The sequence below is a fragment of the Euprymna scolopes genome, chromosome 41 (genome assembly GCF_053919585.1).
Source record: "Euprymna scolopes isolate OS-2025 chromosome 41, ASM5391958v1, whole genome shotgun sequence".
In the NCBI taxonomy this organism is placed as follows: domain Eukaryota; kingdom Metazoa; phylum Mollusca; class Cephalopoda; order Sepiida; family Sepiolidae; genus Euprymna; species Euprymna scolopes.
In genome coordinates this window covers 60,782,030-60,799,365 of record NC_136522.1, presented here as the reverse complement: position 1 = coordinate 60,799,365, position 17,336 = coordinate 60,782,030, and the positions used below count along the sequence as shown (strand labels likewise).

The window sequence follows — 17,336 nt, the reverse complement described above, 5'->3', positions numbered from 1 at the left end:
AAACGAAAATGGAGATAGGGAAAAACAGAAACGAAAATGGAGATAGGGAAAAACAGAAACGAAAATGGAGATAGGGAAAAACAGAAACGAAAATGGAGATAGGGAAAAACAGAAACGAAAATGGAGATAGGGAAAAACAGAAACGAAAATGGAGATAGGGAAAAACAGAAACGAAAATGGAGATAGGGAAAAACAGAAACGAAAATGGAGATAGGGAAAAACAGAAACGAAAATGGAGATAGGGAAAAACAGAAACGAAAATGGAGATAGGGAAAAACAGAAACGAAAATGGAGATAGGGAAAAACAGAAACGAAAATGGAGATAGGGAAAAACAGAAACGAAAATGGAGATAGGGAAAAACAGAAACGAAAATGGAGATAGGGAAAAACAGAAACGAAAATGGAGATAGGGAAAAACAGAAACGAAAATGGAGATAGGGAAAACAGAAACAAAAATGATAGAGAAAAAACAGAAACAAAACTGATAGGAAAAAAATGATAGGGAAAAACAGAAATTACAAAAAAAAAAAGAACAATCATAAACAATGTAAAGAGAAATAACAAAAAAACAACAAAGCCTGAGAGAGAGAGGAAGAGTGAGAGTGAGAGAGTGAGAGAGAGGAAGAGAGAGAGGAAGAGAGAGAGAGAGAGAGAGAGAGAGAGAGAGAGAGAGAGAGAGAGAGAGAATAAAAAAAAGAGTCGATGTTGTTATTGTCGATATCCAATTCTGTTGAAGGAATCTCACATACCTTTGGCTCCAAATATTTCTGCATGAAGAAAGGCAATGCCCGAAATGGCAGAGTGCGCTAATCGCAACATATCGACTGCGTTTAACGTGTGACTATGCAGGTAGTCGTACAATGAACCATTGTCATGGTAATCAGTGATCAGAAATAACTGCGTTCCTTTTATATCAGCCGCTAAAAAACCTGGACAAAAACAGAAAACAAAAACAGCATTAGTTTTTTAAATACGAAATCTTTACATTTTTTTTTTTTAAATTAATAAATACATTTAAAAAATATTTCACTAAATACACACACACACACACAAATACTTTTCTATTTACTGTGTTGCACCCTTAACACGACATATTGCCACTAGGAATGTTAAGAGGCTCTACTATCTGGGATCATGTCTAGTGGGGAGTTGAGTAGCAAGATGTCTGTTCATTTTACATCTGCATGTTAGTATAATCGCGGTAGCAGGGAGAAAATTCCAAAATCTCGCCGTTTGGGGAAAGAAACTATCAGAAGGCTTTCTGGCATCTAGAGATCTTAACAGTGAAGGGGTTAGATTTTGCTGCTTGTTGGGTCAGTCTGGAGTATATATGGTCAAGTCTAGATGAAGTAATAAAGACTCTATAGTTGTATTGCTTAGATTATTTGGACTGCTGTTCTCATCTCCAATTTTATAGTCACGAAATTTTGTTTTTCCTTTTCATGGAAATTGCTTCAGACAAGGCATAAAGCCACTTGATATAAAGAGTTAAAAAATAAATTAACTGAAAAAAAAAAAAAAAAAAAAAAAAAAAAATTTTTTTCAAGGTAAAAACTAGCCAATAATAAGTGTCAGGTGGATAGATTCCAATCCAGAAAACAGCAATTCTTCTCCTTTTGTCAGAAACATCGCTCATGGAATGTGAGGACTAAAGGACAAAATAAAGGAAGCGAGAGTAACGAAGCTGCGAAAAATAAACTCACGGTCTACCTCTCTTTCGGCTGATGTAACCCCTGAGCTTCTTCAGGTGCATGTTGTCTAACTTGAGGAATCTTTACAGAATTTCAAATGAAAACCTTCGTTTCATCCACGTTTGTTCTCGTTCTTTCAGTCATGACCGAGTAGAAATCTGAAGTCATTCTTTGTCATTGTTCTCTTAGCATTGCCTGTACTGAGGATTGAACATTCAACCTTCAGAAGACTTACTTAGAACTGATTAGCGCTTGCCACTTTATCCATTGCGCCACAGCTCCCAATGTGATGCTAGTAATATAGTTACGAATTACTTAAAGACTTCTACCCGGTCATGGCTGATTAAACAAGAATAAGCTACTCCCCTGTGGATTAAATAAAGGCTTTTGTTCAAAAGTCTATACAGATTCCTAAGTTTGATAAAACGCACCCGAAGAAGGTAGGAGGTTACATCGACCAAAATGTTGCAAGATCAAGATAAGAATATTGATGGCAATCTTCTAATAACCCGATGGTATTTTGCATCTAGTCTGGTGCACTGCAGCATCTGATGTGACTATACAGTTCGAAGCTGGAAGTGGCTCTCTGGATGCAGGCCTGGGCAGATGATAAGGAGACCTAGGCTTGCCCAGTTACCAGAGTGCCCCTCTCAGTGTTACAAACAAAGTCCAACAGAAAGGTAACCCAATATAGTCGGAGCCACTATAGTTGCAGGAGTTGCAATAAAAATGTTGCAGTGCTTCACCATCTGCCCATTGGAACTCCAAACTGGATGTTTTGTCGGGTTTACTTCTTTGGTCTTTGCCTTTCCCAAGGCATCCACAACACAGTGGAGCTATTTGGTGAAAATTTGAAAATATTTCCAATTTTGACAAAAATAATAGAGATCCTCATTGTAGTTATTTGTTTAATGAAAATGAAAGCAAAACTCTTAAAGGATTCAGCAGACCTGAACGAGAATCACCCCCCCCCCCATCCCACCATAATTTTAACCGGTATTCTGCAATTTGTTTTTTTTTGTTTTTTTTAGCATAACCCAGCATAGTATAAACACCCCCAACCTCCCCATGTTAAGAACGGCGTTCGGAAGAAACACCTTCAACCTCGAAAACCATACTACATATTAAAACATACTATAAAAATTATAGGGAATTATATTAATTGTGGAAGTGATTCTCATTCAGGTCCGCTAACGATTCTTCTTAAAGTGTCAGGCGAAAAAAATTGCAAGAAAGACGAGAATAATGTAAATACAAACTCTTATTTCGTAGAATTCGGATTGTTCGGACTATTGTTCTCATCTTCAGTGTTATTTTCACATTTTGGACGATGTAACCTCCAACCTTCTTCAGGTGTATCTTTCTGCCAAACTCTGGAATCTATATGGAATTTTGAACGAAGCGATTTATTTAATCCATAGAATAGCTTATTCTCATTCCGTCAGCTGTGACGGGGTAGAAGTCTCAAGTAATTCGTTATTGTATTACTAGCACCTTGGTACTGGACGGATAAAGTACTTGGTAAAATTTAGCTGTACTTGACACTCGTCTTGAGATTGAAGGTTCAATCCTCAGTACAGTAATATGTAAAAATACAAATGCAAATTACTTGGGACTTCCATCCATTCATGGCTGATGAATGCGAGCATGCTACCTTCATGGATTAAATAAAGTGGTCCATTCGAAATTCTGATAAACAGATTCATAAATTCGAGATACAGATGAAGATCAGAGGTTACATCGTCCAAACGGAACCTTTTATTCAATCTAGAGAGATAGCATGCCATGATAGGTGAAAAGTTCTAAGTAATTTGCAATTGCATTCTGAGTATCATCTGTACTAAAGAATGAACCTTCAACCTCCAGAAGAGTGTAACTTAGAACTAGAATTTTACAAAGTACTTTATCCATTATGCCATGGGTCCTTGCAGATTCGTCTAGAGTTCAACAGAAAGATTAGCTATTACGTTTCTGAATTTTTGAGTTGAGGATTCGTTTCGTATTATTATTTGGATTCATTGAACTATTGTTCTCATCTTGAATCTCATTCTCACAATTTCACAATTTTCAGTTGATATAACCTCCGACCTTCTTCAAGTGTATCTTATCAAACTCAGGAATTTAGACAGAATTTTGAAAAAAACCTTTATTTACATCATGGGAGTAGCATGATCTCGTTCCATCAGCCATGACTTAATAGAAGTCCTAAGTAATTTACAAGGATCCATAGCACAGTGGTTAGAGTACTTACAAAAAAATCTGCTGTATAAGTAATATTCTCCTGGAGGTTGAAGGTTCAATTCTCAGTGTGGCCAACCGAAAAATACAATTGCGAATTATTTAGGGCCTCTATTCAATCATGGCTGATGGAACGAGAACATGCTACCACGTGCAATAAATAAAGGGTTCCGTTCGAAATTCCGTCTAAATTCCAGTGTTCAACAAGATAAACCTGAAGGTCAGAAATTACATTGATCGAAACGTTGTGAAAATGACGCTCAAGATGAGAACAGTAGTCCGAAGAATCCAAATAATATAAGCAATCCTCATCTAAAAAAAAAATTCAGAAGCGAAATGAGAATAATAGTTTGAATAACCTAAATAATATGCATCGTTAATCATTATCCTTGAGTAGCTTTTGGGCCTTTATAAATGGTGGCACATTAGTATGAAGAGAAAAAAATGTCAAGAGAAAAGACAAGAATATGTTTGAGAGAGTTCTACAGTGAAGTTATGGCTACTCTTGTCGGTCAAAAGAACTCAAATGAAAGAGCGCGCGAGGGTATATATTTAGACAAAATGGACAGATGTCTCAAATTGGAATCCAGACGATTGATCAATCCATTAAGGCCGTGTCTACAGGAGGGAGAGAAGCAGTTCTATTTTTCACTCTGCATAATCAGAGGAAATGGAAAACTAGGTTGCGTTGATCAGATATTTGCAGACGGAGGAGGAGGGGAACCAGAGGAGCAGTTAGGAGGAAATGATTCCTGACATGGTTTGGAGAGTAAAAAATAAAACAACCTCCATCAATAATTGTGGACTCAACTTTCAACATCAGAAGTGGGAAGCTGGCAGCAAAAAAAAAAAAAAAAAAAAATATCAAACTGATTGCTCCAAATATTGCAAACTCAGACTCCCAATATCTGAAATTCAGCTGGAACATCTGAAATTATTTAAAAGGGGTCAGCTCAAGATATACTGAATGACCCATAATCGAAACGATAAGGATTTTTTAAAATTATATTTCAGTATTTATGCAGAATAAGGAACGTGTTTTTTTTTTGTTTTTTTTTTTAAATTTATCTACAGACTGTTATCCTCATCTTCATAATTTATGTTTCACTATGTTTCGGCCAACTCATCCTCTGGCCTTCTTCAGGTGATTAACCTCTATAGGATAGGAAAGCTGAGTGTCTTAACTGGATCTTCCATAGTTGTTGTCTCACCACGTTTTTGGTAAACTAATCCTCTGGCCTGCTTTGGGTAGGATTGAAATAATGTAAAAGCACCTTAAGTTCTGTACTTACAGACACCTTTCCGAAAACTCTACCTAAAAACACCTTTCGGAAAACTCTACCTAAAAACACCTTTCCGAAAACTCTACCTAAAAACACCTTTCCGAAAACTCTACCTAAAAACACCTTTCCGAAAACTCTACCTAAAAACACCTTTCCGAAAACTCTACCTAAAAACACCTTTCGGAAAACTCTACCTAAAAACACCTTTCCGAAAACTCTACCTAAAAACACCTTTCGGAAAACTCTACCTAAAAACACCTTTCCGAAAACTCTACCTAAAAACACCTTTCCGAAAACTCTACCTAAAAACACCTTTCCGAAAACTCTACCTAAAAACACCTTTCCGAAAACTCTACCTAAAAACACCTTTCCGAAAACTCTACCTAAAAACACCTTTCCGAAAACTCTACCTAAAAACACCTTTCCGAAAACTCTACCTAAAAACACCTTTCCGAAAACTCTACCTAAAAACACCTTTCCGAAAACTCTACCTAAAAACACCTTTCCGAAAACTCTACCTAAAAACACCTTTCCGAAAACTCTACCTAAAAACACCTTTCCGAAAACTCTACCTAAAAACACCTTTCCGAAAACTCTACCTAAAAACACCTTTCCGAAAACTCTACCTAAAAACACCTTTCCGAAAACTCTACCTAAAAACACCTTTCCGAAAACTCTACCTAAAAACACCTTTCCGAAAACCCTACCTAAAAACACCTTTCCGAAAACTCTACCTAAAAACACCTTTCCGCAAACTCTACCTAAAAACACCTTTTCGCAAACTCTACCTAAAAACACCTTTTCGCAAACTCTACCTAAAAACACTTTTTCGAAACTGTAAATATAAACACCTTTCCGAAAACTCTACCTAAAAACACCTTTCCGAAAACTCTACCTAAAAACACCTTTCCGAAAACTCTACCTAAAAACACCTTTCCGAAAACTCTACCTAAAAACACCTTTCCGAAAACTCTACCTAAAAACACCTTTCCGAAAACTCTACCTAAAAACACCTTTCCGAAAACTCTACCTAAAAACACCTTTCCGAAAACTCTACCTAAAAACACCTTTCCGAAAACTCTACCTAAAAACACCTTTCCGAAAACTCTACCTAAAAACACCTTTCCGAAAACCCTACCTAAAAACACCTTTCCGAAAACTCTACCTAAAAACACCTTTCCGAAAACTCTACCTAAAAACACCTTTTCGCAAACTCTACCTAAAAAACACCTTTTCGCAAACTCTACCTAAAAACACTTTTTCGAAACTGTAAATATAAACACCTTTCCGAAAACTCTACCTAAAAACACCTTTCCGAAAACTCTACCTAAAAACACCTTTCCGAAAACTCTACCTAAAAACACCTTTCCGAAAACTCTACCTAAAAACACCTTTCCGAAAACTCTACCTAAAAACACCTTTCCGAAAACTCTACCTAAAAACACCTTTTCGCAAACTCTACCTAAAAACACCTTTTCGAAACTGTAAATATAAACACCTTTCCGAAAACTCTACCTAAAAACACCTTTTCGCAAACTCTACCTAAAAACACCTTTTCGCAAACTCTACCTAAAAACACCTTTTCGCAAACTCTACCTAAAAACACCTTTTCGCAAACTCTACCTAAAAACACCTTTTCGCAAACTCTACCTAAAAACACCTTTTCGCAAACTCTACCTAAAAACACCTTTTCGCAAACTCTACCTAAAAACACCTTTTCGCAAACTCTACCTAAAAACACCTTTTCGAAACTGTAAATATAAACACCTTTTTTAAATAATGTTACATAAAGGCACCTTTTTTAAATATGTTACATAAAGGCACCTTTTTTAAATATGTTACATAAAGGCACCTTTTTTAAATATGTTACATAAAGGCACCTTTTTTAAATATGTTACATAAAGGCACCTTTTTTAAATATGTTACATAAAGGCACCTTTTTTAAATATGTTACATAAAGGCACCTTTTTTAAATATGTTACATAAAGGCACCTTTTTTAAATATGTTACATAAAGGCACCTTTTTTAAATATGTTACATAAAGGCACCTTTTTTAAATATGTTACATAAAGGCACCTTTTTTAAATATGTTACATAAAGACACCTTTTTTAAATATGTTACATAAAGACACCTTTTTTAAATATGTTACATAAAGACACCTTTTTAAATATGTTACATAAAGACACCTTTTTAAATATGTTACATAAAGACACCTTTTTAAATATGTTACATAAAGACACCTTTTTTTAAATACGTTACATAAAGAAACCTTTTTTAAATACGTTACATATAGACACCTTCTTAAATATGTTACATACAGGCACCTTTTGTAATTACTGTACTATAAACACTTTTATAAAAATAGTACATACAAACGACTTTTAAAATACTTTATCTACACACACCTTTTGAAATACTGTACATGAAAACGCCTTTTTAAAATATTGTACACCTTTTTAAATACTCTATATACAAAAAACCCTTTTTAAATACTCTATATACAAAAAACCCTTTTTAAATACTCTATATACAAAAAACCCTTTTTAAATACTCTATATACAAAAAACCCTTTTTAAATACTCTATATACAAAAAACCCTTTTTAAATACTCTATATACAAAAAACCCTTTTTAAATACTCTATATACAAAAAACCCTTTTTAAATACTCTATATACAAAAAACCCTTTTTAAATACTCTATATACAAAAACACCTTTTTAAATACTCTATATACAAAAACACCTTTTTAAATACTCTATATACAAAAACACCTTTTTAAATACTCTATATACAAAAACACCTTTTTAAATACTCTATATACAAAAACACCTTTTTAAATACTCTATATACAAAAACACCTTTTTAAATACTCTATATACAAAAACACCTTTTTAAATACTCTATATACAAAAACACCTTTTTAAATACTCTATATACAAAAACACCTTTTTAAATACTCTATATACAAAAACACCTTTTTAAATACTCTATATACAAAAACACCTTTTTAAATACTCTATATACAAAAACACCTTTTTAAATACTCTATATACAAAAACACCTTTTTAAATACTCTATATACAAAAACACCTTTTTAAATACTCTATATACAAAAACACCTTTTTAAATACTCTATATACAAAAACACCTTTTTAAATACTCTATATACAAAAACACCTTTTTAAATACTCTATATACAAAAACACCTTTTTAAATACTCTATATACAAAAACACCTTTTTAAATACTCTATATACAAAAACACCTTTTTAAATACTCTATATACAAAAACACCTTTTTAAATACTCTATATACAAAAACACCTTTTTAAATACTCTATATACAAAAACACCTTTTTAAATACTCTATATACAAAAACACCTTTTTAAATACTCTATATACAAAAACACCTTTTTAAATACTCTATATACAAAAACACCTTTTTAAATACTCTATATACAAAAACACCTTTTTAAATACTCTATATACAAAAACACCTTTTTAAATACTCTATATACAAAAACACCTTTTTAAATACTCTATATACAAAAACACCTTTTTAAATACTCTATATACAAAAACACCTTTTTAAATACTCTATATACAAAAACACCTTTTTAAATACTCTATATACAAAAACACCTTTTTAAATACTCTATATACAAAAACACCTTTTTAAATACTCTATATACAAAAACACCTTTTTAAATACTCTATATACAAAAACACCTTTTTAAATACTCTATATACAAAAACACCTTTTTAAATACTCTATATACAAAAACACCTTTTTAAATACTCTATATACAAAAACACCTTTTTAAATACTCTATATACAAAAACACCTTTTTAAATACTCTATATACAAAAACACCTTTTTAAATACTCTATATACAAAAACACCTTTTTAAATACTCTATATACAAAAACACCTTTTTAAATACTCTATATACAAAAACACCTTTTTAAATACTCTATATACAAAAACACCTTTTTAAATACTCTATATACAAAAACACCTTTTTAAATACTCTATATACAAAAACACCTTTTTAAATACTCTATATACAAAAACACCTTCTTAAATACTCTATATACAAAAACACCTTAAATACTCTATATACAAAAACACCTTCTTAAATACTCTACATACAAAAACACCTTTTTAAATACTCTATATACAAAAACACCTTAAATACTCTATATACAAAAACCCCGTTTTAAATACTCTATATACAGACACCTTTTTAAATACTCTATATACAGACATCGTTTTAAATACTCTATATACAGACATCGTTTTAAATACTCTATATACAGACACCTTTTTAAATACTCTTTATACAGACACATTTTAAATACTCTATATACAGACACATTTTAAATACTCTATATACAGACACATTTTTAAATTATATACAAACCCATTTTTAAATTATATACAAACCCATTTTTAAATACTCTATATACAAACCCATTTTTAAATACTCTATATACAAACCCATTTTTAAATACTCTATATACAAACCAATTTTTAAATACTCTATATACAAACACATTTTTAAATACTCTATATACAAACACATTTTTAAATACTCTATATACAAACACATTTTTAAATACTCTATATACAAACACATTTTTAAATACTCTATATACAAACACATTTTTAAATACTCTATATACAAACACATTTTTAAATACTCTATATACAAACACATTTTTAAATACTCTATATACAAACACATTTTTAAATACTCTATATACAAACATTTTTAAATACTCTATATACAAACACATTTTTAAATACTCTATATACAAACACATTTTTAAATACTCTATATACAAACACATTTTTAAATACTCTATATACAAACACATTTTTCAATACTCTATATACAAACACATTTTTAAATACTCTATATACAAACACATTTTTAAATACTCTATATACAAACACATTTTTAAATACTCTATATACAAACACATTTTTAAATACTCTATATACAAACACATTTTTAAATACTCTATATACAAACACATTTTTAAATACTCTATATACCAACACATTTTTAAATACTCTATATACCAACACATTTTTAAATACTCTATATACCAACACATTTTTAAATACTCTATATACAAACACATTTTTAAATACTCTATATACAAACACATTTTTAAATACTCTATATACAAACACATTTTTAAATACTCTATATACAAACACATTTTTAAATACTCTATATACAAACACATTTTTAAATACTCTATATACAAACACATTTTTAAATACTCTATATACAAACACATTTTTAAATACTCTATATACAAACACATTTTTAAACACTCTATATACAAACACTTTTTTAAATACTGTACATCCAGACAACCTTTTAAATATTGTATCTATACACATTCCTTTTGATGCATAATTGTACAATGGGATAGGTCGATCCTCTGATTATTATTCAAAAATAAACATTTATGCAGAGGAAACTGGTTAATGGTGTTTATTCATATTCCGTTACTCCCTCAAAAAGATTTCTAACCTGCAAAATTTGTAACATTCTTCTTACTTATTAAAACGAAGCAGTCATTGTGCATGAAAGTCTCACAAAAAACAAAGGAAAGAAATTAGACAAGTTTTTTTTCAGTTAAAATAAAAGGCATTTATTTCTAGTTATTTTTGCACCAAAAGCTGTATTTCTCCGGTTAGCGACAATATGATCGCATTCTGAGTTTTCCACTCGAGGTAAATTAACAGTTTTTTTAGTTTGCAGCTGCTATAAGCCGTTATATCTGTAATTTGTTCCATCATATACAGTCGTCTGAAAAGCTTGTTAAAAGTTTGGAAGATAAATATCGTCTGCCACATGGTTGGAAAAAACTCAACCATGTCAGCGTGGGTCTTTTCTCCTACCACGTCGACACACCCCTTTTTCTCCTACTGCGTCGACATGGCCTTTTCTCCTCCCGCGCCGACACGGCCCCTTTCTCATACTGCGTCGACACGGGTCTTCTCTCCTCTCGCTTCGACACGAGCCCTTTTCTCTTACAGCGTCGATAGCAGCCTTTTTCTCCTACTGTGTTGACACGGGCCCTTTCCTCCTACCGTGTCGACATGGGCCCTTTCCTCCTACCGCGTCGACACGGGCCCTTTCCTCCTACCGCGTCGACACGGGCCCTTTCCTCCTACTGCGTCGACACGACTCTTTCCTCCTACTGCGTCAACACGGGCCCTTTCTCCTCTCCATTTTTCTTTCCCTTCTCTTCATTTGTTTCCACTGTGATGTCACACTTACACTACGCTTTTGTCATTTGCAGACATGTTAGTGGCTTTGTTACAATTTTTTGAGCGAGTACCGTTCTTAAGAAACATGGGAAAAGTGATAATTTTTTTTTCTTTTTTTTAAATAGCTTCAACATTTTTGGATGTTTTTAATACAAATATTAGGCAAATTTCTAGAAATATAGTAGCAATCGATACATCAATTTCCCAAAATTGAATGGCTCATAGAAATTGACTTCTAAACTGCCCTATCTCTGGCCAGGTCTTTAGTTATCCCTCGTTCTCTCAAGTCCATTCTTATCACTTCCTCTAATGCTTGCTTAGCCGTCCTCTATTAAAATGCCCTTACTATTTCAATTGTTCTACATCTACTAACTAAAGAACAATTTTTCAATGTGACCATACCAACAAAGTCTACTCTTCTGCACATATCTCCCTATACTGTCCAGATTTAATCTTCCTCTGAGGTCATCAGAACTAAGCCTGTCTTTAACACTCTTATCACACATCCATCATATCATTCTTATATTTCTTTCTATGCAACGCCTGTCCTCAACCATAACTATTTCATTTCCATACATAATCACACTGCGTACATATGCCTAATAGTCTTCCCCGAGTAAACAGCGGTAATGCTCTGCTGGTTAGTAATGACAGAGGTACCCTGAACTTAATCCATCCATTCCTAATTATTTTAACCACAATAGCACCTGCTCCACCCTGTGTTCCAATTCTATCACTAAAGGCACAAAACTTTTTGACAACCCTAACTCGCCGTCGAGATATAATTTCTCCACATCAGAGTTTTATTCACCTTACACTTCTACATTGCACATCGATCATATCATTCTCATATTTCTTTCTATGCAATGCATGTCCTCAACCTTCACTTCCATACATCACACTGCGTACATATGCCTGATAGTCTTCCCTCAGTAAGCAGTGGTAACGCTCTGCTTGTTTGTAATGACAGAAGTTCCCTCAACTTTTTTTTTTTTTTTAATTACATTTTCACCCCAAACAAGGCATATTGCCACTTTGGTGTAGGGGGCTACTATCAGGGACCTAAGTTCCAGGGGTACTATGTAGGGAGTTTAGCAGAAAGATGTTTGTTCACATTATACTTGAACTTCTGCATGTCAGTACAGTTGGAGAAGCAGGAAACCGGAAACTTTGTGAGAAATTCCATATACAACCGCCATCTTTCTTGTTTAGGCCGGCCACACAGTTCTAGTAGCCAGTCTGTGATTGGTTTAAATTTGAATGTGTCAGATAGTTTGACTTGGCGCGCTTTTTGTATCATGCTATTATTTTTCAGTCTAGGAGAAATTCGGCATCAGGATAGACTCAAAAACAGCGGCTCTCACTGAAGGGAGTCAAGACAATTCCTTCATGAACACCAAACAGTTGGTGAATGAAGGACAAGTCTCTACAAGCAGAGACAACTTATATTGCTGTATTTATCTTAATTGAGGATGACATTCAAGAACTGCTCTGCATGTTTATTTACCAAATATTGGATCTCATCTCATTTCATCTTGTGTCCCAAGGTGCTCACATTGCCTAATTATAAGCGCCATCATTCCCACAGAGTTTACCATGAACATTCATGGATCCTTCCAAAGGAACAACGAACTAACATTCCAATAATAGGAATTCGAAATAAAGGCTCCATGCGTATGGGAGCAAATCGGGACATCGTTTTGCAAACAGACTATACCAGAACCAAAGAACTTTCATTACTGTTATTTGTGAATAAATTTTGAGTTTGAAAAGGTATGGCTTTTGTTTGTGGAATTCATTTGCTTCTGCAGGAAGGAAATGGCGATGGGTGAGAAAAAAATTTTTGGTGCTAGTGCAGTTATTGATCCGCGCTATTTTTTAAATAGTACATCTTTAAGTTTAATTAAAGTTTTCCAATGTCTTTTCTTATTAAATTGTTAGGTGAAAGTACAGAATAGGTACACAACACTCCCCCGCCCCCATGTTAAGAATGGCCTTCAAAATGATAACGTAATTATTTCAGCACGGATCAGTAAGTGCATGAGTACCGAAATTTCTTACATTCTCATCATCTTCGACATCATCATCAGGAATTTGAAAAAAACAAACAAAAAAAAACTTACCAAGAATGTTGTCATGTCTGAGTAAAACGGTTTGATAAAGTTCCGTTTCCCTAAACCAACTGTCCTCTTCCGTCGTAAGGAAGATCTTGACGGCAACATTTTCGCCTCTCCATTTTCCTTTCCATACTTCTGCGTACTTGCCTTTACCTATCGACTTTATGAGATAGATCTGTTTCGCTATCGTTCGCTGGACCTAACGAAATAAAAAAACAGGAAAGAAACGCTGTTAATGTGGCGGTGCATATCAATAAAGGTGAAAATAATGATTAAAAAAAAAAAAAAAAAAGAAACACTTGAATCAAAGAGAAAAAGGTTTTTTAATATCTGCCTGGATTATCTCCCTTGGAATTAATACGTATATACAGATATGAAAAAAAAAAACACTTGAATAGATTGGTTGGTTGTTTTTGTTTTACGGCATATCAACTTTTTTTGGGTTATTTAATGCCGAAATCCAAAGATTTTGAAGAAAAATTTTTTAATAGAATATATTTGTTGTTGTCACGTCGGTTTCTATTTAACCCATAGTTGGGACCCTAACAGGTACTACCACTCCGGGTCAGAGTGGACCTGGGAGCAATGGTAATTAAAGGGTGGCTCCACACTCCCCAAAGCCCACAAGCTGGGGCCTCACCACTGGATATAGTTTAAGGTCATATCCAGGACCATCACTTGAATAGAAGAGAAAAAGGTTTTTAAATATTTATCTGTCTGGATTATCTCCCTTGGAATTAATGCGTACATACAGATATGAAAAGAAAATTACTTTGTGTAAAAAAAGAAAATAAAGATCACGTGGATTGCAATTTTGAATATTTTAGATAAGGATTGATTGTTTGTATTACAAGGTGCCTTAAATAAATTTCCAGACTTTTTTGTACAGGCATTTAAAATTGTCGTAGACTCTTGAAAATTCAGTATGTTCTAGCTATACATCTTATGATATGGCTGACCAATTTTTATGATTTCAGGTTCAAATGAACAGCTACAGCAGGAATTGGAATACACCCTACTAAAATCTTATTGTCACAGCTGGTGAATTTCAAAAATGCAATTTGGATGTGAGGACACTTTAGGAGAACGATATGCAACAAAATTCTGTTTTAAACTTGGGAAAAAATGCCACAGAAACATATGAAATGCTTCAGACAGCTTTTGAACCATTTTGCATGAATCGAGCATCAGTTTTTGAGTGGCATAAGAGATTCCAGGAATGTAGGGAGTTTGTGAGGGATGCTGAGAGGTGTGAGAGAAGTAAGGAAGTCAAAATACCAGAGTTGATTGGACAAATAAAGAATTTCATGTATAAGGACCGTCGTGTGTCTATAGATACAATAAGGGCACAGTTTGATGTCAGTGTGGGAACTGTACACGCAATTATTCACACAAGAGGACTTCCATAGGGCTTTCCAGAAGTTGTTGGAATGGTACAATAAGTGCATTTTGAAGTCCAACCCTTCGGACGACAAATATCGTAAAATTGGCGAAAAACATTAATTCCTTCACCCTCAACTGGGCACTTTTCTACAGGGAGGAGTTACTTTTTTTACTGATATTTTCGAAAGTTATCCCTTCTTTTCAATTGACTAGCCTTAATTTAAACTTTCGTCACTTGACGGCACTTTTTTTTTATGTGTTCGCGGTACGGGTTCGAGCCTACCTGCCTACTGCTACTTTTTTTTTTTTTTTTTTTTTTTTTTTGCTCAACACACACCTCCATACACCCAGGCAATGTCAGGTACCTAGTCTAATAAATAAAATAAAGACTTATTTTCTCTTGTGACGCAATATCCCTGCTAGGTGATTTGGTCACAAACGATGGCGGCTGTATATGGAATTTCTTACAAAGTTTCCGGTTCCCTGCTACCCCAACTGTACTGACATGCAAGGCGCATTCGTTTTATCTGTCCCCTGAGAAACTTCTAAGCCCTTTGGGATTCACGGTCAGTCAGCAGAGAAAACCTAGCAAGCAAAAAACACCTCTCTTTTCTCAAAATAGCTGGAAATCTTTCAATACCCATTTCTACTATTTATAGAGTGATCATACAATTCAGAAGAGAGGACAAAGAGTGCACAAAACCTCATCCAGGTTGCCCCGTGCCCCCTGAAAAAACCTTGCGTTTTGTGAAAAGAAATGTTGAAGAGAATCCTCAGTGCAAAGCATCTAACATTGCAACACAAGCTGGTGTCAGTCCCAGAACAGCTGTCAGGTATCTTCACAAGCTGGGCTACTATGGTAGAGTTGCAAGAAGGAAACCTCTTCTTCGCCCTGCCAATATCAAGCACAGAAAAGATTGGGCTCGTGAAATGGTAGAGAGACCTATGACCTTTTGTTCCAGCAGTGGAAGGACATAGTTATGGAGGTTTCCTCAGCAAGAGTTTGACTTTAAGACTGCAGCCAACGCTGAAACAAGGTTTCTCGGTTATGGTATGGGGTGAAATTTGGAGAGATGGTCGCTCAGACCTGGTGGAATGCGAAGGAAACATTGATTCTGCAAAATATGTTTCAATATTACATGAAAGACTCCTACCAATATTCTCAAGTAGTAAAATGAACCAAGTTAACTTTCTATTTATGAAAGACGGAGCTCCTAGGCTACGGGGGCACAATATTGATTGTATCGAAATGGGATTAATAAACTTCCGTGTCCAAGTCAGTCCCTGGATATGAACCCAATTGGAAATCTTTGGAGCATATTAGACCGGGACCTTTGCAAAAAAGAAAAGCAAGCCATCTTCTAAGCCTGAACTTTTAGCATTATTGCAGCAGACATGGCCAGAAATTCCTCAAGATGATATCTGTCATCTGATCAATGAAAACTGCCCAGTTGAGGGTGAAGAAATTAATGAATTTCTTCACTCTCAACTCGGCAGTTTTCTACAAGGAGGGGTCGATTTTTTTGCGAGCCATTTTTGCAAGTCATCGTATTGGTTGGATTGACGTTGACTAATTTTAACGTTCTGAACTTCTGGTCACGTCATAGAGTAGCGGTAAGACGTCAGATTTTCTTTTACCTACTTTTCTGCCTTCACGTTGCGGGTTCGAGCCTGCCTACTACCACTTTTTTTTTTTTTTTTTTTTTTTTGCTCAAACACCCGGACAACGCCAGGCACCCAGTCTACTTAATTATAAATCAAAGCAGTAGTCCGATGAATCCAAATAATAAGAATAACCAATCCTCATCCAAAAAATTCAGAAACGTCAATTATATGTTTGTTGAAATAAACTTTCTATAGATGTCTATTATTTTCTTTCACGTCTGTGTAGATATTTTACGGTATTATATTACAGAATTTTTTTCAGATACCTGTGAATAATTTGGATCAACAGTCAGGTGCAAACACCAGAAGCTTCTCAACAGTTATCTTTTCGAATTTATGTGGAGACAAGAATTTGGTAACTAACCTTTTGTCTCCATCTTAAACCATATCAAAAATCATGTAAAAATTGATCTTATTAATTATGTTCAATTTTATTTGACCAAAAAAAAAAAAATGTTTTTTTTTTTTCAATTTTTTACAAGAATAAAACAGGAACTGTTACGGTCGTTGTTTCTTTTTTATTTTCATTTTTTTATTTTTTTTCCTGATGATTTTATTATATTTAAACTAGCCTGGGTGCCCGGCATTGCCAGGATGTTTGGAGGCATGTGTTGAGCAATAAAAAAAAAAAAAAAAAATGTGGTAGTAGGTAGGCAGGCAGGCT

The 17,336-nt window shown here is 34.0% G+C and overlaps 1 protein-coding gene across 2 annotated transcripts in view; it reads right to left on the bottom strand.

Moving 5' to 3' along the window:
• Nucleotides 1-17,336, bottom strand: part of LOC145266530 (bone morphogenetic protein receptor type-1B-like) — a 283,711-nt gene that overhangs the window by 37,224 nt on the left and 229,151 nt on the right. For both annotated transcript variants that reach the window (XR_013864736.1, XM_080122290.1), the window contains exons 6-7: nucleotides 13,631-13,823; nucleotides 750-929 (exon numbers count right to left, since the gene is read on the bottom strand). Coding sequence is in view for 1 of the 2 variants with exons in the window: in XM_080122290.1 (XP_079978416.1) it covers nucleotides 750-929; nucleotides 13,631-13,823 (373 nt within the window). In the remaining variant the exon portion in view is untranslated. The remainder of the gene's footprint in view (nucleotides 1-749; nucleotides 930-13,630; nucleotides 13,824-17,336) is intronic.